At 39.3% G+C, this 23,140-nt stretch overlaps 1 protein-coding gene across 1 annotated transcript in view; it reads right to left on the bottom strand.

Moving 5' to 3' along the window:
• Positions 1 to 23,140, bottom strand: part of TTLL5 (tubulin tyrosine ligase like 5) — a 132,981-nt gene that overhangs the window by 70,650 nt on the left and 39,191 nt on the right. Inside the window, 12 exon segments of the mRNA XM_062636086.1 lie at positions 2,753 to 2,850; positions 5,076 to 5,222; positions 6,714 to 6,834; positions 10,824 to 11,106; positions 12,130 to 12,275; positions 13,215 to 13,253; positions 13,865 to 13,927; positions 14,535 to 14,626; positions 14,987 to 15,100; positions 18,593 to 18,640; positions 20,854 to 20,942; positions 21,747 to 21,808. Of these exon segments, the coding sequence (XP_062492070.1) occupies positions 2,753 to 2,850; positions 5,076 to 5,222; positions 6,714 to 6,834; positions 10,824 to 11,106; positions 12,130 to 12,275; positions 13,215 to 13,253; positions 13,865 to 13,927; positions 14,535 to 14,626; positions 14,987 to 15,100; positions 18,593 to 18,640; positions 20,854 to 20,942; positions 21,747 to 21,808 (1,302 nt within the window).

Raw genomic sequence — 23,140 nt, 5'->3', positions numbered from 1 at the left:
AAGTTTCCCACTGAAATACCAGTTTTCTTACACAGCAGAAAAAATGAGGCATCCAGGAGCCTTCCCAGGACAAATAAAGAGCAAGTGAAAATTGCAAACACATGTTTGGGGAGATTCAGTTCACAGCTGAATTTGTCAGTCTTCTCCAGGTGCTCTCTAGAACAAGCAGTTATATTTTTCACAACAGAACTCAGCTCAGCCTCTGTTTTATAGTCATCTTTAGTAGTTTTAATTCAGCAGTGGGGGGAAAAGAGGAAAGAAGAGGAAAAAGCTTGTTAATTAGCCAAAACTGCAGGACAAACAAATAGAACAGTCAATATTTTCATTAAGCTCACACAACCACCATGCATTTCTCACTTTCTTTACAACAAAAGAGTTTAACTGCTCCAATGTCCTAAGCATCTATTGGTCCCAAACCAGTATCAGTTACTTGGCCATTCATATTAGAGTTTGTGCAAGCTGTAATTCTGATTGTTTTGGTATGTAATATGCTTTCCTTTTGCTTTATAGTGCTGCTCAGAATTAGTGACTGGGTATAAAGCAGAGCAAACACCAAAAGCAGGAAGTATAGTGAAAGTAACAATACAAGAAAACACAACACAGGAATATAAGTTAGCATAGCAGCAGTTATAATCCTTCAAAATGTCTTCTGCACATCACACTTGTACTAGTCTTAGCTAGCCTGAGCTTTGGTAAAAGCAAAGTCTAAAGCTGGAACATGCTACACATCCCAATAGAGTTTAGACCTTGAGGGTATGCTGCAAAGTTCACCTTTTCTCCCAGACCAATGACAACAAAGGTGAAGAGGAAATGTAAGAAGAAGAGTTGTTGGTAGAAAGGTGCTTTAAGCTTTTAAATGAATTTATCAGTGTAAGTATATTCTTCTACATTGCACTGAGGATGTTTAGGTGTAATTATCGTAGCATATGTATAACTAAATACAATGCTATCCATGGGATATCGAAGTTAGAAAGTCAACAAGACAACCCCAGTTATCAAGTGGCAACATTTATTATCCCTTTTCTCTAGTGTCGCATTCACTGTACAGCAGAACAACTACTTAAAGTGAAAATCTATACCCTTTGCTGGGCTCCAAATGACTAGTTCACTGATTTAAGCTTTAAGCACAGTGCAAAGTGCCATCACCTTATCAGAATTTTCAGACATACCTGACACCTCATGAGAAGCATAAAGATCATCACTAGAAATTGTCTGATCATTGGCAAACTGGCTTTTACTACTCTTTATCACACAGATGATCAGATGGTCCAGCAAAAATCTCCAGCTCCAGCCTGAAGTGTGCATCAGGCCATGATGGCATGGCAGCCAGTAACAAAGAAACAGAAGAGTTCTGACCCTAACAGGCATATCTTAACATTTCTTGCAAAAATCAAAATGACCTGATCTAGGACGCAACAGCCATTTTAGTGGACAAGGATATCAGAGAACCAAAAGCATGCTGTGGGCCCATGTAACCTGCATTTCTAGTGACAGGAGAAGACGCTATGGTATAGGGCAGTCAGACACCTTGAGCATCACTCTTTTACAGAACTATCTGAAAAACAGTGAGATTTTTCTTCGAGCCGGTAAGTCTGTTGCAGTAATAACTCTATCAATTATACTAAAATGTAAAATTAATTGTTTTCATGAGAATGTAGTTCAAAAAATACTATAAAGCCTCCTGAACTTAGTTAAAAAGCCTCAGCTATAACTCACTTTTAGTCACTAAGAGTGCTATCCAAACAGAGAAAAAGAGAAAACAGTTTCATAACTGATCATGAAAAAGAAGCAGTGACTGTCAACCTCCCCAGAGAAGATAGAAGGGTGTTAAAAAGGCAGGTTAACACTACCTGTCCACATACTGACAGGGGTCATTGCCCATACATGCATGTCATACATACGTCAAATAAAGCAGTCAAAATTAATCAGGTTTTGTGCTCAAGAATCAGAAACTTTGAGGGCATAATTCCAGTTCACTGAATAATTTCAGACCTCTCCATAGTTAGATAGCTATAATACCATTACTTTTTTATAAAATGCTTTAAGGCCATGAAGAATATTTATGCGTTTCCAAAATACATTTCCTGTTAGACCCTTGTAAGTTTAAGACACACAAAGTTCAAAGCATGCACAGCTAGAAAATGCTAGTGTTTCATTGTGAAAGTAACTGCTTGCTCTGAACTGCCTTAGCAGGCCAAATAAGACACTAGGATGAAGACAGAGAGTATAACTCCCTTCTTTCCTCATCTAAGAAAGTCTAAACCTGCAGAGTTCCTGAAGATGGGCTGCAAGCATGAGATTTGTTTCTGAGAGCAGAAACTTGAGAGCCAGAACCACAACAACTGTTCAACCACAGCAGTTCAAGGCCATCTGAGCAGCAGCTCTAGTTTCATTCTCCTTCCAAAATAACTCCACATTTACTCCAGCATCACAGGAAGGACACCATTAGCTCACCAGCATCACTTTGAAATTTACAGAGAGCAGGGCAACCATTGTTGCCCTTTGGTAATCTATTTAATGGTCAAAACATCTCTTAGATGTCCTCTAAGCACCAGATGCTGATGCTACAAGTGTTTGGTTGCTGGAAGAAAAGATGGAAGACAAGTTTTTGTCCCCAGCAAGAGCAGGAGGAGGCGCTATGGTCAATAAATGTATTTAGAACCCTTTAGATCAATCAGATCATCTTTAGAACAACCCCATCACTTTCAGGGCTTCAAGACCCTTTATCAAAAAGAGTAAAATCCATTCCTACCTTGCCTTGCTAATGAAGTTCTGAAAAAGTTCAGGATTCATTCCCTGCTCCTCTTCCTGTTTCTTTTTTGATTGCTTCTGAACCATCTGCTCTGTTTCCTGTTAGTAAGTAGTATCAGTAAGTGTCTCTATGTAGTTACTTTATGTTCCATGCACAGCTACAGCTCAAAGAAAAAAAACCAATTCCATGGCATCTAAGACAAAAGAACATAACTCCAAAGAGCCAAATTTTAAGTATTTCACTGTGGGCAACAGAATGGATAAATATAGATAGCCCGCAAGACAGCATTCTAAGTATACACTGAACCTGATACAACTTATTAGAATTGATTTGCTGAGAAGAGAGTAGTCTTCACAAATACACACTCTTCTCCAAATACAGACTTTGCTGGGACGTAAGGAAATATAGAAAGAAAAAGAAAAAATCTTTCTAGTTTTGTTGTTTTCTGTCATAAATACAGAGTTCATCAGAATAGCTTTTATTTGAGCATCTATCCCAGAAGGAGTTTTTCAGAAAGGACAAAACCCACAAAATTATACTAGAAGAAACTCAATCAAGGAGGCCTGCTGAGGGCATCCACACTTCCTACTGTAAACTAGGAGCTCTCCTCTAGAGTTAATTTTTTTGTCATGCACTAAATAGCCAAGGTCTTACCTACACATCAAAAATATACTGCTTCAGCAGAAGCAAAGAAAGTAAAACAGTTCAGCCTGTGGCAAATATGCATTATACACTAAAATATACTGGCGTAAAAGATGGTGAACCTTTGTGTGTAAGAATGGGAGCAAGTTCTCAGATATAAATGATCTTTCTATTTCACACCAGTGGAACTTGTTGACACTAGCAACTGTATTAATACAAACATTTTTGTTAATTAAAATAAAAAAAAAAAAATACAAGCCTGTCTGAAATACCCATACTACCACACAAGCTTTATCTGACCAGACTTCACCTCCACTTCATTACTTCCTTCTGCTACGCTGAGCATTCCCAGGACAAAAGGGTCAGACACTTTGAAAGATAATTCAAGAGGGAGAAGAAAAAGCCACTCTGGGACATGGTTCCACCCTTCATTACTTAAGTAGAAGTCTGGACAATATGTGATCTCTTACTTAGCTTGCTGGAGGTAGTTTTTTTGATTCTGTGTCATTACAGAAGATACATAATGATAAGTAGGAGTCCCTACTAAAGCTGAAGTTACAAGTCAGTGAAAGAAGTCTATATGATCCTAGTTGGAATCAGACATCAAAAAAAACCCGCATAACCAAAGAGTCTCTCAACGGCTTAAACATGTACGTCATAAAACCTCAAGTGATCTGTTCTCACTTGTTTTAACCTAGAAAATATGTTTATGCACTGTTCTATTACCAGTTACACAGCTTTATTTTGTGAATTTACTTAAGAGTTAGCAGAAAATCCTCATGTTTTAACATAATTTGAGTGGAAATTATATCCAAAGCTGCTGCATTCTTCACTCACCACAGTGCAACCCGAGTGTTTTGTGGTTACTCCTAACACAGTATTTCAGTGAGCATTAGGCATAGAAGACACTCCCTGGAACAGATTTAGTTCAATACCAACCTTGCTTTGACAGACCAAGTTACTAGATGTCAGTTCTTACAACGTAATGTAAGTGAACAACCTCTGCTAATGAGAAGGAGCTCAGAGGCCTATGTACAGAGCAGTGTCTGAAAGCAAAATTTAAACTACCCTTGTTCCAACGCTAAAGAAATGTTAGGAGCAAAGGAAAGGGGAAGCTGTTCTTGCAAAACAAGGATTACCATGATACCACTATGTTAAGAGCAGCATATTCTATATCTAAAGAGGTGAAAATTACTTAAATTAGGACCTACTTCTTACTGAGCATGCAGAGTCCCATACTGCAGATAAGTAGCAGTTCCTCAGTATATCAAACACGTGGTAAAATACATATTTCATATCGTTCTACATAAGAAATATTATCTCTAAAGAAGCACCATAAAAACAGGGAGAAATGGGAAGAGGCATTACAAAACACTGGAACTGAAGACTAGCCAAAGAGAAAAAGCGAACTGCCAATTAAACTCCACTTTGACACTTCTTTTGATTTTTATGCACATGATGACCAGACTGCACATATAATTCAGTACTACTGTAGTCTCTCTGACAATTTGAACAGACAAACTACCATTAGCAGATGCACAACTGCAAACAAGCCATGTAAATTACACAACAGAGCCTTTAAACAGACTGCTGTCTTGACTATGACAGCAGCCAGCAGAAGATACTTCAGAGCAGAAACCAAAAGAGCTATTAAAAGAAGAAACAAGAAAGAATCAGTCACCTTGTTATAACAGGTTATGAACTTGCCCAGCTGGTAAGCCAGGATACGACGACGATCATTTATTCCTAAATGACGTCTGGGGAGCAGCATCTTCAAGGACTGCTGAAGATTGCTGGCAGCTCGCCTTAGGAAGTGTACCACAAGCTCCTGCAAGCAAGAAAGATGGCATTAAGAATGGAGCACCTGCGAGATGTGGTGAGAAGAGAACAGAGGTACTACAGCAGCTACTGACTGGCAAGAACTAAACACACAGTCCTGAGAAAATGAGAACACTTGAGGAGGATTTGTTTAAAAAGCATGGCAGATGAAAACAAAAAACAAGCAGCAAAATGCAGCAACAAAGAATCTCCTGTAAAGTCTAATGAGAACATTTCCAAAAAACAATCTGCAATCTGATATAGATAATCTGCAATGTGTTAAAGAAAGCCTGTGATGAAGCACACTGATATAAAACCCGCAGTGCTATCACAGGGAAGGGGATCTTGGTCAGATATCTCCACTACAGTGATCTAAGCCTTATTTCATCACTTTTCATGTATGCATATTATTACCACAGTCTCTCCACAGAAATAGATGACTACGTCTATAGCCATGTAATTCCAATCCCCCACCATGTCTATCTGATGCATCCTGTGGGTGTTTTGAACCCTTTCTGTCTCCCCTTGGAATTTGCTTTTGGTTAGGAGCAATGCTAACACATAAATGAGCAGCCTCACAGCCAAACTATTGGATTTCACAGCTCGCCTCTCACTGCCATTACTCCAGGCTGGTTTAATCTGTTACTTTAAACATTATTTTTCACAGTACAGCAGACAAAGTGACTCTCAATTTCCACTTGGAAAGGGCAGGGGTAACATTTTCCACTGAGTCGACTGATTATCCTTGACACACAATTTTATCTCTGAACTGCACTGCCTCTTTCCCTGGAACATGTATTCAGCAAGAAAGCTCAAGAGCCTACTGTACAAAGCTGTTTTAGGAAGGTTTGTGAGGGGATCTTGGCTTGCTGCACTCTTGAAAATGTGTATACATCAAATATAGGGCCTTAAAATACAGCCCAGAAAAATTAATCACATGGTTTTAAAATAAAAAATAAATACACAAATAAAAACATCTGTGCTAGAAAGTAACTTTCTATCCTCAGCGGTTTTGACTTTCTTCTTTTTCTTTTCCTCTATCTCAAATACAAAGAAGATTCCTAAATGCAGATGCTGGCAAAGGGTAAGACAGGACACAAGTGAAAAAGCTTAACTGGCTACCTGTTCTAGTTGAGTAGACGTATACTTTAATGCAACAGAAACTAGACACTGCCAAGCTATCTTAAAGAATCTTAGAGAGAAGAATTCAAAAGCAAGTAAGCTCAGAGATCAGTGAACAAGAATCAGTGAAAAATCTGAGCAACTTGAATATGAACCACATTCCAGTCATTAAGAGCTGACTACTCTTATTGCTGCTTAGATGTCAATCAGCAGCCCTACCTTGTCTGAATATTAAGAATACAGCACTGGCAGCTGGACTACAATAGACAACTATAATGTCAGTCGGACTTCAGCTCTTCCAAGGGTGGGAACTGACTTCAAAACTCTCAAGGGAGATTATAGCTTGGCTTCTCAGTCTGGCCAACACAAAGCTTCTTACCATTTGCTCATCTTCTTTGGCAGTCCAGGCAGAATTCTGGATCTGGTCACCAGCCTCCTTCATCAGTCGCAACTGAACATGCTGTAGATAGGCAGAGAAAGCCCTGCGAGCTTGCACTTTGCTGTGAACCAAAAGAATCAGTCAGCTATCTTCAGGGTAGTAATGGAAAGAGTTATAGCAGTTAAGAACAGTTTATGGACGAAAGTACAGTCGGCAAGGACCTCCTAGATGCACCAATGTTGAAGCTCAAGGGAAGGAGGACCCTTTCACCCAGCCAGTGTTTTCAAGTCCTTCAGCTCACCAAGATGGGGTAGATATTGCAGGATACACAAAAGACCACAGACACCCTCCAAGATCACCTCTAAAAAGTGAATGGTCTCCTTGCTTTCCACAGCCTTAGCTACTCTCCTCCAAAATCCAACAATGTGAACATCAGCAAACTGTGTATTTTTACATCAAATTCGAGACTCTCTTGGGCCTCTGTCTTAGCAAGCATCTTGAACACCGCAACAACAGACCATAAAACAAATAAATGGCTTGGTACTGGGTGCCAGAGTTATAACAAAGATCCTGCAATTCCCATTGGAAATGAAGGAATTAAATCTGTGAAAGTGAGCTCTTCCATGCTGGCCCAAGGAAACAAGCCAAATTCCACTGAGCAAAGCACCACTGAAGAATGAAAGAACATCAGCAAAATCTGCTGTGCAGCTGGCTGAATATGTTAGGAAGCTGTGAGTGTGAACTGAGGAGAGTTCACTGGGGTAGGACTGGGAGGGACACATTGCTTCTCAGTCCCTCACAGTGGTAGTCACTTTAGTGTACACATCAACTTCTCCAACTGCCAAAAGCTTTGCCCAATTCTGTTCATTCTCATCTTGGCCTAAACCTCCTCTTCCAACATTCTGCTCTCCCAGTCTCCACTCTTCCTCATAGTTTTCTCCATAGTCACTACCAGCTGTCCCTTGAATTGCAAACATAATTTCTCCTTCCCTTTTCATAAGAAAGTAGAAGTAAATGAGCTTTAGTGTCAGCTACTCTTCCATCACAGGGAATGTCCTAATCTTTTCTGTAAAATTATCAAGTTTCATTTTAATACAGTTTTCAACCCATTACTTTCCTAGAATATTATTCCAGACCTTACTGTTTTAATTATTAGAAACCTTCCTTTACTACCCAGCCTAACTTCCCTCATGAGCAGTTTGTATTTGCTTTTTCTTTCTCCAGCGTTGTCCTGTATCTTAAATAATTTCATCCCTAATGGGTCTCCCACCTTGAATATACTTATTAGCAATTACAGCCTTCCTTAGTTTTCATTTTACTAGTGTGAACTATCCACATCTTTCAGTATCTTCTAACAAAGCACCCACACTGGTGACATGATGAGACTAGCAGCTCTCTACAGGGCCAGTCACAACCTTCCCTGAACACAGGCGATAGCCACTGTATACAATATTACACATGAAATCTCAGAAGCATCTCAAGTGATAAACCCTAGACCACATTTGCATGCATACATGAGCTAGAGCTTCACAAACCTGCTGTGATTAGAAAGCTTATAAGATATTTTTCCTTATAATTAATTTCCCGTTGATGAACACCCAGTTGATACAATTTCTGCTGTAAATTATTAGTTCTTACAGGCATGTCCTTGGACTTTGTGCTACTGAATTTTATCCTAGCTATATTATTCCTATTCTCAAATTCATCCAGCTCTTTCCATGTTTATTCCACTATGTTTCTCTCATGGTAATAACTTCCAAATCTTTTCCATCAGCAAATGAAATTTGCACATCTCTACATTTTGTGTCATTCTTGAATCACTTATTAAAATCAGCCTCAGACCGATTCCTGAGGAACCTCACCATTTTTTCATCTATTTCCTCTCTGCACCTTAGGAATATTCTCAGATACTTTTATGGTCCTAATGACTCCAGGTACACAAGTGCCTGAAATTTTATTAAAAACTCAGTTCACAAATTGTCTTCCTGTTTTATATGTCCGTAAATTTAATGGGCACTTTGTTACACGTTACATAGTAACATATGACATAGTAACACTTATCGAGACCTTATCAATCTAGATAAGAATTGAAATTAAAACCAAAATAAAATAAATACATTAAAAGTATCCATGCATCTACTTAATCATTAGCTTTTGATGCTTCTTAAAGACCATGCAGCCGCAAAAGGGGAGAGGGGTGAGTGAGCTGCTGCATGAGACTTAAGTTACCGGGTTGGTTTAAACCACAACAACCTGCAACTCAAACATCTCGTGACCAAGAGATCAAGATTTGTGCTGGTAAGAATTACGGACCCCATTATCAATATTGGCACAGTAATAGTTCTTTGCCTGCACCTAATACATCTGTGGTTACAAAACAGGAAACAGGGGAAGTTCAGGTTAGATATAAGGAAGAAGTTCTTTACTGTAAGGGTGGTGAGGCACTGGAATGGGTTGCCCAAGGGAGTTGTGAATGCTCCATCCCTGGCAGTGTTCAAGGCCAGGCTGGACAGGGCAACATGGTCTAGTGTGACATGTCCCTGTCCATGGCAGGGGGATTGGAACTAGATGATCTTAAGGTCCTTTTCCAAACCTAACTGTTCTATAATTTGATGAAGAAGGTGCTTGTATAACACTGTCTCTCCTTTGGTGTGTGGAATATTGAAACCTGAGTAACTCCCTTTTAATTTTACTTCCCTGGGAATGGCAGTTAGGGGAACATGTTTCATTCAACTGTCACCTCTTCACCAGTATCACCCAGTGTGTGGAAGGCAGAGAAACTGCCTCATCAGGCTGACTAAAGGAGAGAGAGGTGTCCTATCACTTACAAAACCTGACTGGAACAAGCCTGGTTTCTTTTTGATGAAAATTTCATTACTTCAGCTCCTCTATCTGTTGACTCCACAAGCAAAGCTTTCATCAATGACAGATCAGATGGACCAAGCCAAGCACAATCCTGGAGCATGAGGTCACCAGAAGCCTTACTTTTGTGGGGAATCCCAACAGTACTGGGTCCTGTGCAAGATTCTGCCACAAACACCAGAGAGAGGTTACATTCTTGTCAGAAGTCAGCTCTGTATATAGGTATATGACAGCACTGATATGTTCATCCTCAAAACAGGTTTCAGAATCTTCCCTGTCACAACAGCAAACATCCTTGCTACAAGGAGACATCAGAACAATTCTAAAATCCATTTGAAAAATCATAAATCTTCTCAGAAACTAAACTAAGAAAGAACAAGCAACAATCATTTTCCCTACCTTTGGACATTTTTCACTAAAAACAACGCTGCTTCTCATCTAGAAGATGTAAAATCTCCTATACAGATCATACATTATCACTCTTTCCTTTTGCCCTTCCTGTCCACTTGCAGATAGTTTTACTATCCATATTTAGTGGGAGGATCATGCTTCCAAACATCTAGTAAGACTCTGGTTGGTGTTATCCTATAGAATCTCCTCCAGCACTTCTCTTCTTCTCAAGTACCAGAACCGTGCATCAGAACATAATCTGTTCCACACTGTCATACTCAACAGCAGGCAATAAGATGTTTCAGTAACTTGTCACTCTCAGATGACCTCCTACCTTGCTCTCAGGAGGTGATTGAGCAAAGATTATTATCAGAGGTAAAAATGCCAACACCATAAATAAGAGCACAAAAATGAGACAACTAATGTTATGAAGAGGCAGCCAACATTTCTTGGATAGTTGAACTTATGTTTATACTCACTTCTTTGTAAATGCAAAGAAATAAAGATGAATTTTAGAATTCAATAGCAGGCATCTTGCATTAAGAAAGAGAGGCATTTAAGAAGCCAGATTTGACCAAAGAACAGCTTGCAACACCAAATTAAAGACTAGCAATGGCAACTATGGCTTATCCATTATACTGATCCAACATGTAAACAGTCAGTCTTTGCAACTAATCTCCCTCCCATGCCAACTAGTTAAGGCAGCCCACAGTTAAGACAAAAATTCAGACCCCTTTCTCTAGGGTCCATTTATCTCTTAACACTCGATCATAATGTGCCACTAACTGCACATCCCCCATATTTTAACCAATATTAGCTGCAAGTCAAAATTCAAGGCAACATGCAGAAATCTCTCACCTCAGGTTTCCATGCTTTTGAAGAGTTTGCAGCAAGTTGATCTGAATGTTTGTTTTCTGAGGAAACAGATCTCCTCCATCTCCAGGTTTCTTGTCAAGCTTTTTCGGCAACCTCTCCTTACTAGCAGTTCTCACCAAGTCAGAGAGCTTTGGCTTACTTTTCACCTCACTGTCCAAAACAGAGCCAACAGTTCTATCTAGCTCATCTTCATCTGTATCTACCTCCTCTTCTTCCTCACCTTCTGCATCTGACTTGAGGGACAACTTTATTGGTTCTGATGTTCCTGTAGTAGAAGAGAAATTACCTATGCACATTAAGAAAAAAGTAAAAAGTTGGAAAGACTGTCCTGCTATTTATGCCCTTTGGTTTACCTCTAAACTCTTTCCTGCTAGGACAGAACACCACTATTTTAGAATAGCATCTTAACTATCGCTGCCCTTTACTATTCTATCTTTCTGCTTGTGTATCAAAGAGTTGAGAAACCCCTTTTCACAATATCAGAGAAGACACACCACAAGTCTTGTCTTAAATTTACAAATGAAAAAAATAATTAAATAAACAGAGGCATTTTCCTGTATTTTATACTGATTCTTACATATGTATGGAAATATATAGAGACTCATACTTGATGCATATACTAATTTTTTGTAATTCTGTGTATCAAAAATACCAAAGCTATGACATCTAAAACTTCCACATGTGTCAATAAAGATCACATACATTAACACAGCACCAAAATAATTTTATAACATACAATCTCTCCCATTGCAGTCAGTATCACATAGCTATTAGAAAGAGTTTAGATAACGGCTTCAGGAAGAGCCACTTTTGATGATCATTTGCCTCTGTACCATTTAAATTTTTCCCATGTCAGACTGGATAAGAAGGATTTCTCTCTTTCCGACAGCTTAGAGACACTGCTGTGTAGGAGAACCAGCCTGGAAGGTTCCAAGTTTTCATCTTTGTTTGAAAAGGTGGAGGACCGTAAAGGCACACATACTGTTGAATTCTTGTAACCAAAAACGCAACTGCAAGATCATCTTCAAGAAAATATTGATTATCTTTGGTCATTTACGCAGGCATGTGGAATGGTGGGAATGAAATTCCAGGCACTAAGAAGGCATGAAACTTGTAAGAAGAATGAAGTGAAAACTATTAACACTTGACATGAGAACTAACTTCAACCTCTGAAACCCTTTAGGGACTACAAAGGCCACAACAAACCCATTCACACACATTTCAAATGAAAAAGTCCTTGCTTATTTGGTTTTGACTGGCTGCTCATCTAAGATGTAGCCATGCATACCTGGTGATCCTGTCTGTGCTGCTTTAGACTTGCCATTGCATCGCTGGCGCTTTCGTAACTCCAGTGAAACAAGCTTTCTCTCATAAAAGAGAGCATGAGAGTCTATAGCTTCAAGCCTCATATCCAGCTTTTCATTGAGACCTGCTCTGGGAAGTATAATACAGAGACATCCTCAATTTCCCTTTATACTTCTCTTCCTGATGCCAAGAGAGACTCAATAGATTAATTTTCTTCAAGAAACAGTTTTCCTGACAGGGGGAAGAAGTAATTATGATCGGTCTAACTTTGCTCTATTTAAAACCTGCAAATGTTTGAAGCGAATCTTGGAAGTACTTTATAGAACATCACCTCAAAAGCCTCAAAATGTACTTATCTATAGTCATGCTTTTATGATTGAGCAGCTTCTGTCCACTGTGCAGCTCAAGCACAGTTAATAAGGAAAACTGAATTTGAAGAGTACAAAACCATGGAGGGGAGTGAGAAGACAGCACATGGATCCTAGTCCAGCCTTCCAAACCTTTTACGTAGACAGCTTGTTCTTCATTGTTTGCTCAGAGTTAAGAATTTTAAAACAATCTAAATGAAAAATTACAACCTTTCTACAAGTTCTGCCTAAACCAAGGGAGAAAGAGCCCTGACAGATTACTTAAGGAGAACAAACATAACCTTCTACCAATGCACAAAGATCCAGCAAAGTGCTCTTTATGATGTAAGTGGGAACATCCCCGGAAAACCCTGTTGCTCCATTTATCTTTCAGATCTAGCAAAGTGAATACATGGGTATATGAAAACCAAAACCCTCATGCATTACAGGATCTTTAGAGAGAATTCAGTGATGAGGTTTATCAATACAGTAGGAATGCCAAAGTAGGAAGCCTAAAAGGAGCAATTTTATGATCCAATACAACAAAACTTAAGCTCTCCACATGCTGGGATCCCCTATGCTCACTGTATTTACTTTTATAAAATCAGTTTGATAGATACCAGATAGAAAAAGTGTTGACCAAAGACTTGGAAAATGAAGCTGCAAAATCTAAATTTAGAATAAATCCTATGAAGTACAAATTATTTAAGAAGCTATTTACCGGCATCTCCCAGTGGGGAAGTCTCTTTTCATCTTGCCCCTACAAAGGGAAAAATGGCAAAAATTACCTTCTGACTGGATTAAAATGCTTCCAAAGTCTTTCATAAGCACAATGAAAAAGTCACATTTACAGAATTCCTTGTGAGTGCCATCTTAAAGAAGAAAAAAAAAAAAAGCTCTGAAAGAGGAAATCTGAACAGCTCTTCTACAACTGATGCTTTCATCTGTCTTAAATTGGAGAAGGTGTCATTTGGAGCTACCCTCCAGACACCTCTCTGAAAGTACATAGCGGGAAAAAAAAAAAAGTAAATTTCAGTGCTTACTTTACATGAGGACAAGCTCTAATGTGACTTTAAATTTGAAACAAAAGGTAAGCAAGGACCACCTATAATCCCTTCATAAAGGAGCTTAGGTGCTTGAAGGTTTTTCATGTCTATAGTAATATTTTTTGTATTTTTCTTTTTGCCCTTGGATTCAGAAGGGCAACATATAAAACCTCCAGAGTCACTGGCACACAAGAGAAGAGATGTGCAACTATGACCACTCCTGTAAATCAGAGGCTGCTGTTTATAACATCGGCTAAGCGAGAAATCAATCCTTTTCATGCTGTTTGTGCCTTCTGCTTCCTTCCCAAACAGAAAAACTTTCTACCTGTCCTTAAACAGATGTGTAGCCAGCATGTAGTTCATTGATGTCTTGTACTGTAAAAAGGATCTAGAAAAACAAAATACAGGAGGTATCAAAATAGAACTCAACACAATGAAAGGCAGCGTAATACAGAAATAATAGTCTACTACAAATATCCCAGAAGTGGATTGAGACAATATGCTGTACCATAACAGAAAAGAGGAAAGGAGAAGACCTATCACTTCTCAGCTGAAGATCCTGGTGAGGCAAGAGACACAGAGAAATATTACAGACTGGATAAAATCAGAAAAGCATAATATAGCATCACTCACATGACGAGTCCTACATTGAGCTTATGGCCTAAGGACAATACACAGTATGTGCAGCTCTAGGATGTAAAAGAAGATAGCAGGAATGGATTATCTGAAGTGAAGACATTTTTATTCTGACAGAAAAGCAACATCAGAAGCAATGCTTGACATGCACTTAGGCAAAGCAGCAGCAGTTAAAAACAAGGGATCAGGAAAAAAGTAGAAAAAAGCATCTTCAACACTGAAATAAACTCTATCAGAACCCTCAATATGTGTCTTTCCAACTGCTAAGTCAGTTGACCTATATACATCTAACACAGAATTTCCCTCAACACAGAGTTTTGGTGCAACACTAAGCCATCCTATTGGATTCTTACTCTTACCCATAAAGTCCCCATGTTAATGGGGTAGGGAATATCCGGATGAAGCCTCCTCTCCGTTCATTCTCTTCTCTCACTCGACAAAGAACTTTTATCTTCAAATAAAAAGAGACAAAAAAAAAGTAATCCAGCAAAATAGATACAATGAAAAATGAACCCTAAAAAAAATCTCTGAGTTTCAGAGGACAAGACTATTACTGCAGTCCTGGGAGTGGGCTGGGTACACATGAAATCCTTAAGCAATTTTAATTCTGAAAGAATCTCTCACTACTTGGAGCACATATGGCATGACTGAGGGTAAGGGAAGTACCAGCAGTGAAATCCAGCAGTTCTATTTCAAGAATTTTACTTCTGTCGTATTTTTCATATACATGCACTTGCTCTTTGCTGAGCAAATAACCGCACACATTGCTTGAAAGCCAAGGTAAATAAGAGAGGTTTAATACCCTACTTACCTCTTCCATTGAGAGACCTAGCACAGAGGTGCCTTGCCTTCCTGTTACATTTTCCCTGCCTGAGGGCATTGAGTTTTTCACTTCAGCATCACCGGCAGACAGAGGACGGGTACGCTGTAGAGACAGTATGAACCCAGATTTTTCCCTTTTCCTCTCTCAACTTACTTTAAAAAAAACAGAAGTTACATTCAAATTCCAGGACCCCATTCCTAGCAGAATCTACACTCCAGAGTACTACAGCCAGAATTCACAATTCCATACTGCAGTGTTGAAAAGTCCACACCCCAGTGTGCACTAAGAGTGACTATTCACATTCCTAGTTCTTAGCACAACAGGACTCATGATTCAGGCAGCAGTGCCAATATTTACACCCCTGGTGCCTTTCAAAAAACATGAAACATACCCAAAAACACCAAAGTCAGGATTTCATACAGAAAAATCCTCACCCAAAGGACATTAGAGCCAGTGTTCACACTCACAGGCCCCAAATACACTTGGATTAACACCGCAGTGGTACCAGAACCACGATTCTCTATTCCAGCTGTGTTGCTACACTAGAACAATAGAACTATAAATCAGTGATGAGATAAAGTTGTAGGGAAAAAGTGAAAAATTCAGTTCACCCCGTTATTCTTCTGTTACTATTGCACTTAATGGACATATCTGCAAGTAAGATCATGCAAATTTAAGAAATAAGAAAATACTTTGCAGACAGTCTCTCCAAGGACATTCTTAACATGATGAGCAGTCCTATTCAATTCTAACAAAAGACAGGAATACAAACTGTCTTCAAACTACCAGGATTATAGAATCATAGAATCGTTAGGGTTTGAAAGGACCTTAAGATCATCTAGTTTCAACCCCCCTGCCGTGGGTAGGGACACCTTATGCTAAATCATATCACCCAAGGCCTCGTCCAACCTGGTCTTGAACACTGCCAGGGATGGAGCATTCACAGCCTCCCTGGGCAACCCATTCCAGTGCCTCACCACCCTAACAGGAAAGAATTTCCTCCTTATATCCAACCTAAACTTCCCCTGTTTAAGTTTTAACCCATTACCCCTTGTCCTGTCACTACAGTCTCTAATGAAGAGTCCCTCCCCAGCATCCCTATAGGCCCCCTTCAGATACTGGAAGGCTGCTATGAGGTCTCCACGCAGACTTCTCTTCTCCAGGCTGAACAGCCCCAACTTCCTCAGCCTATCTTCATACGGGAGGTGCTCCAGTCCCCTGATCATCCTCGTGGCCCTCCTCTGGACTTGTTCCAACAGTTCCATGTCCTTTTTATGTTGAGGACACCAGAACTGCACACAATACTCCAGGTGAGGTCTCACAAGAGCAGAGTAGAGGGGCAGGATCACCTCCCTCGACCTGCTGGTCACGCTCCTTTTGATGCAGCCCAAGGATACGGTTGGCTCTCTGGGCTGCAAGCACACACTGCCAGCTCGTGTTCATTTTCTCATCAACCAACAACCCCAAGTCCTTCTCCGCAGGGCTGCTTTATCTTATTATCTTAAAATCCTAGCAAGACTGAAATCTTTGAACAAGTTCTTAAGCACATTTTAGCTGGTCTTAGGACCAGTTCAGATAAATTGCCTGTTAATGTTATAGAAGAGCCTAGCTAGGAAGGTCTTGTGACTTCATACAAAATTTAAGTTTTCTTTTAGTGCTATCCTGAGCAAAGAAGGCAGAAAGAGCCTTCTTAATCCAGAAAGAGAAGAAAAGCATGACAGAAACCTTGAACTGGATAAATCCAGGGGAATATCCCATGCTGCTCAGATATGACTAAAATTCATGGCAAGATCTGGCAGTACCTGTACTTGTAAGAGCTGTTTCATTAGAAATTGCACATGGCTACTCAAAATCTTCAGATGAAGCAATTGCAAAAGCAGCAAGCATTGCACTAGAATGGGTTACACCGCAATGACCAACACAGAAAGATCCAAAGAGAAAACAGATATAGCACGTGCCAGCTGAAACATTGTTAAGCATTAAATTTTAAGCTTTTTAATCTCCTCCTGCTCAGTAAACTCCTGCTTGGTAAACTCCTCTTAAAAACCATTTCCTGACACAATGATAATAATCATCATGTGAGAACTGCTGCTCAAAGATAATATTACACTAAAGTTTCCCTCTTATCAGATGATCTCTTTTACTAAGAAAACACCCCAATGAAATCATCTCCAGAATCTCAATACAATGGAGATAAGTGCATTGATTACAAACAGAAAATTTATGCCTATATATTGGCAGCTGTGGTTCCTACATCTGGCAAAGCTCTGACTCCTACCTGAGAGCAAGCTACACTACTGTCAAAACACTAGAGAAAAACTAACTTTACTGAACTTTCTGCACAGTTTTTTCAGTGTTTCACTACAGAATCCTCTCTGGCTGTAGCACAGAAATGTCTCCAACTTCACAAAGATTTTGTTCCCTCTTTGACCCAGCTTATCTTTAGAAGTACAGATAAATCCAAGCATTTTGTTTTATCTCCAAATTCTGCAAACATCTCTGGTTCCCACATCAGCATTCTAATTATACTAAGCAATGACAGCAGTTGGCACAAAGACCCTTCCTATTCTCTATGAGACCTCATTATTCAATGAGACTCTCTTCTTGGCTGAACTGTCCTCAGCTACACTTCCACAGAATGACAAATGGCAGTGCGTAGAATTAATTAGGTTCTCAAGATGATTCCATCTGTCCTACCTTCATTCCTGCTGAGAAACCTCAAAAAAAGTCAGAATCATCACTATTACATTTATACAGAAAGCCTAGCAGCAAAACAATGCCTACTGTGTCCCCACATAGCTGGGTGCTTCAAAAAGTAAACTAACATTGATTTGTCCATATGGCTTGAAAGGAGGGTGCAAAATATAACATTCAGAAATGTGGATCAGTTTGAATTATTCTAACAGTAGTTCTACATTTTCCATTACCTTCAATAAATCATTCTTACCTTTATCTATTTTGACCCAGCTCACTCTCAAGTTTCTGCAGTTTCCTGCAGATGACTGTCTCACAGAAAATAATTACTTCTCTTATGGGGCCTCCTAAATTCTGTCAATACACATTCACCTGTGCCATGCATATCATTCAGTCTCATTTCATCCCCTGTAGCACACAAGACAAAAATTCCTCCTCCCATTTGATGTGACACTTCTATTTGCTGCTGTTTTCATCAGTTTTTGCACTTTCCCTTTCAGTGACCTACCAAATCCCAAACACTGTGCTACCACTGTCTTCATCATTTGATGACCAAAATGACAACTTTATCTTTAAGCATTTATATTCAAATTCTTTAAAATGCAGTTCAGAAATACTTGTAGGCTTAAAAACTTTAAGGGATTTAACCCAGCTGATCTTGTCTCTCAGCACACATCACCCACTCTTTTTTTAAGCTGCTGGAACAGATGTAAATGTTTTTCCAACCTTTGCTCTTGCCACATGGAAACATATGCCAGCACCCAGCCCTCTCCTCTCCTCTTCCTCCCCACTCAGGCCACTTAGCTGAAAAATATATTTTGGGACCAACTGCACCAAAAGTATTGTACAAGGTAATATTTGAAACTGCATCCCTTATGCTGGTGAAGGGAGCTGAAGGGCACTTATCAATTTAGTATTTGTTGTTTGCGATTGCATAGACACAGGATGCTGCAAGAGACACACAAAGAGAAATAAGAACCTCGTGTTCTCCAAGACACTATCATCACCACTCAAGCTGCAGAGGAATGGTGAGTACCCTAAAGTAAAAGGATATAAATGAAGTCCAGAGATACAGCTAATAGTCTCTATCATCTCAGTGCAGATCATTTTCATATGCTCCACAAATGTATTCTGTCCCCATTAAAATACAGCACTAATCCTAGCCTCAGATGCGCTCAACTGTACAGAATGCATCTGGGCATTTACATCATTTTCGAACACACAAAAAAGAGCTCTGCAGAATGGATGAATTAACTCAATTCTAATGACCAAAATTCATATTTTTCTAAAAGATAAGAGTTAGAGGAAAATATTTAATAGCTATGTATTAAGGAGAAACAGGTGTAGAAATATCAGCAGAATGTCAAAAAGTACCCTGTATTATTTATCTGGCATCAGGTCTACAAGCAATAACAGTGTAATGATAGTAGGTTCAAAAGAAAACTATTATGATAGGTGCTTAGATTTTTCTTGTGTTTGGTGGTATTCAGGCTGTCTTCCTCCTCTCCAATGCCCAAGAGGAGCAAACGATGACTCTCAAGAGACCTATCTATCATTTCTAACTGGAGAACTGCCAACTTTTTGTCTACAGTTGGTCTATACAAAAGAGGTCGAGGTCTCTGTATTGCTTATGATAAATTGAAAGAGCTCCTACCTAAATGAACAATAAGAAACAGCCGAATTGTTAATTTCCCCAGAGGGAGAAATGCTCAGAGGGTCAAACCGAAGAAACTGCACAAAGAACTTGCAGTCCAGTCTTGTGAAACTCAGAAAACAGAGTAACTATCTCATGACCAGGAACACTGGGCATGCATTCAGCAAAGAACATGCCAAAAACATGCTATAAAACTTTATCACTGGATTAGCAGCCTGTGACTGGTAAACATAGGTAAGGATGACACCTGTCCCAAAAGATAAGTTCATAGAATCATAGAATAGTTAGGTTTGGAAAGGACCTTAAGATCGTCTAGTTCCAACCCCCCTGCCATGGGCAGGGACGCCTCGCATTAAACCATATCACTCAAGGCTCTGTACAACCTGGCCTTGAAGTTAATCCCATCTCATAACCACTGTTCTGTCATATGAATCTTTGCATATTTCAACTGGCCAGGCCTTACACCTATTTGTGTTTTTTTTTAAAGCAAAGTAAAAGTTTAAAGCCACATTAAAATTCAATGCTCCCCAATGGCTTCATTTTCTGAGACTAATTTTTTATTTTTTTTTCCAGATAAAACATTCAATCAGACCCCAAAGATTTGTCATCACTCTAAAAGAAGATCACTTTTTCTATATGGTTCCCAATTTATCTAACATACATTTTGTCTGCCACAAAGAAGACCTTCAAGGTCATAGGGATCTGTATGAAACTGTATCTATTAAAATGGCCTTAGAAGCTTTGGACTCGGCCATGCATCCTGTACTCAAATCTCAACTTGCAAACTATTCACCTCTCTCACTGTGAGCCAAGACTCCAAGTTTTAAAAGAAGCAAAATGTTGCCATTTCTGTGAGCTTTCCCTATAAAAAAATGGACAATATATTGGTACTCTGTCACTGAAAAAAATACTTTTCATTTCCTAATTGAACTTGAACTACACAGCCATTATGCATGTCCCTCACAGGAACATATTTGTCAGCTGCAGAGTGTGCCAAGATACTCTGTTTGCCTATTTACCTCAGAAGAAATGCATTTTAAAGTCCAACATAGGAATTTCCCTACTTTTTCATGTAATCTCAGATTGGTTTGGGTTGGAAGGCACCTTACAGATCATCTAGTTCCAACCCCCTGCCATGGGCAGGGACAGCTTCCACCAGACCAAGTTGCTCAAAGCCTCATCCCACCTGGCCTTGGACACTTCCAGGGATGGAGCAGCCACAACTTCACTGGGCAACCCGTTTCTTATATCTAATCTAAATCTAACCTCTTTCAGTTTAAAGACTTGCCCTGTTAACTCCTTGCTCTTATAAAAAGTCCCTCTCCAGCTTTCACAAAACGGAAGTGGCTGAACAGCCCATAGCCCAGGTGGATCTGCTGAGTCTCTTCTGTAGTTACGCTAGAAACCCAGATAACCTTACTCACTGACTTTTTCTCCCACCTGTGAGCCAGATTCAATGAGAATAACTTCCCTGCTATTCTCCTCAGCTCTAGCTGAATTAATTTACCTGCAGCTTCTGATACAGATTTCTCCTGACAGATTCAGATGAACAATTGTCCCGGCTTGAGCGTTGGCTTGGATCCTGGCAGACGAAGCCTGGGGGCATCAGAGGAGCCACGTAAGAACTTCAAGTCAGGCAAATCCTGAAACATAAACCTAGCATTCCTTTTAATTTATATACATGACCGTCCTGTCCAAGGACCAAAAATAATACTATTCCTTTTTACACCATGCTTTGTTTAATCCTAAACTTTACACTGCATCACACTTTTTTGATTAACACTGAAACTTTCTCTCAAAACCAAGTTACTGAATAGCAGCACAGAGATGGGGTCTGTTTCTTAAACTGCTGAGCAGGCTACCTTATGACAATTCTGCTTCTTTCAGTATTGGGGCAAGTTGCATCAAATAACTGAACCAAAACGTACTAGGGATGCCTAAAAGGTGCTATGCACTAGACAGTCATGCAGCTTTCACAACCATGACTCCTCTTCTAACATATGCTAACCAGAATCCACACAACCTACCTAAAAAAGAAAAATAAATCCAAAAAACAAATGACACCCCCCCCAAAAAAAAAAAACCAAACCAAACCAAACCCCCAAATGAAACCAAAACAAAAAACAACAAAAAAAAAACACAACCGAAACCCACCACATTAATTAAAGAGAAACAGTAGCATCTTCAAATACTGAACTAGGGACTCTACATACCACATAAACATCACAGACAGATTATTCTGAAGCAGAAATGTCCACATACGACACCCCAGTGCTAAATACAGATGTACTCCTTAACTGGAGTTCTCCTCTATTATACACTAATAACATTCAGCTCATAAACCTATCTTTTATTGGTTCTAATGATGGGAAGATTGAAGGAGCTTTTTGTTACACTCACCTACAAGGGTAAACATATCTGAGAGCATGCTAGCTTTGATCTTCAGATCCAAAGGAGCATCACTAACCCCACATGCAACAAAGGACAACAGGCATTACTTATCTGGCATTAAATGAGAGGAATGCATCTCAAAACATCTTCCAATACATTTTTTTTGTATTGGTCCTTAACACAGACATAATCAACATGGGAAGAAAACTATATGATTTTCACACCAATAGGTAAAGATTAATCTGTTTCCATTTATCCTTTTTCACTACTTTAGTATTCTACTGCAGCAACATGCCATCTTGTCATAGCTCTGCTTGGCTAGACGCATTTGCTTTGAATGCATCTATACAACATTTCAGGAAGCAGGTAGAAGCTGCTGTCACAGAATTATTAAAAAACACAATTACCTATGCCTCTTCCACATAAAATCATAAAATCAGACAGGTTAGTTCTAATGGATGACAAAAAATGATTAGGGAAGGTGATAAATATGAAAAGGTCAGACAGTGGGCACAGATGGGATGCAATTATAATTTTATCCAGTGGAAAAATCAATGGATACAGTTCAGATCAGACAGACAAAGTTTGATTCCTTGGAAGCAGAGAAATCAACCATGTTCTGCAGCACAGTGAGAGATGCCAACAAAGAAAAATGCCAAGCTTGGACAAAGAGAATGGCAATCATAAAGCAGAACAAAGGATGCAGATGTGACTTACAGTTTTAAATAGTAAAGGATGCAAATAATTTGGTGTGTATGCATATAAGCACAACCAACCAAACCAGGAAAATAAATATTGTGGAAACATTTTAGATGCACTTGAAACCAAAAACAGGTACTGTGGAAGGTAGGGGAAGGTAGGGTTATGAATGGGAAGGGGGGGGAAGGGATGCCTAGAGGAAGGTCAGATATGGCTATTCCAGGAACATTTAACTTAAAGCTTATTTATACCATCCTAACTGAAGTATGACTCACACTACTACAGAAGTGCATTGTGCATCTGTGTTCCTGTAAAGCTAAATAGTAGTCCAGGAAACACACATAGTTAGAGATCTACAAAAAAAGAATAAATCCTGAAGTTTCATTAGAGTATGAGGTCAGCATAAGGGCCAAGACAACACTCATTCTTCAGATTTTAGCTAAAGAGAGTACTAGACCAAAAATCTGGGCCCAAACATGTATTTACATACTCAAGTCAAGCATAATGCCTGAACTCTGCTTAGACTCCAAAATCTTAGTTTCTACTCAGCAAAGGAGATTGAAATCCCACATTATAGCCTGGAGAGTTTCAAAATTCATCTATGATAGGAGATTATGAAGTGTTAACAATGACGACGGATGGTGGAGGAGAAAGAATTAAAAAGAAAATGGAATCCCAACTGGGTTCTTTCAAAACTTATTGCT

This window comes from Pezoporus occidentalis, unplaced genomic scaffold (genome assembly GCF_034315485.1).
Source record: "Pezoporus occidentalis ecotype Australia unplaced genomic scaffold, CSIRO_AGI_Poc_V1 ctg47, whole genome shotgun sequence".
NCBI classification, from domain to species: domain Eukaryota; kingdom Metazoa; phylum Chordata; class Aves; order Psittaciformes; family Psittacidae; genus Pezoporus; species Pezoporus occidentalis.
Note: the sequence above shows the minus strand (reverse complement) of the source record. Positions and strands in the feature narration are given on the sequence as shown.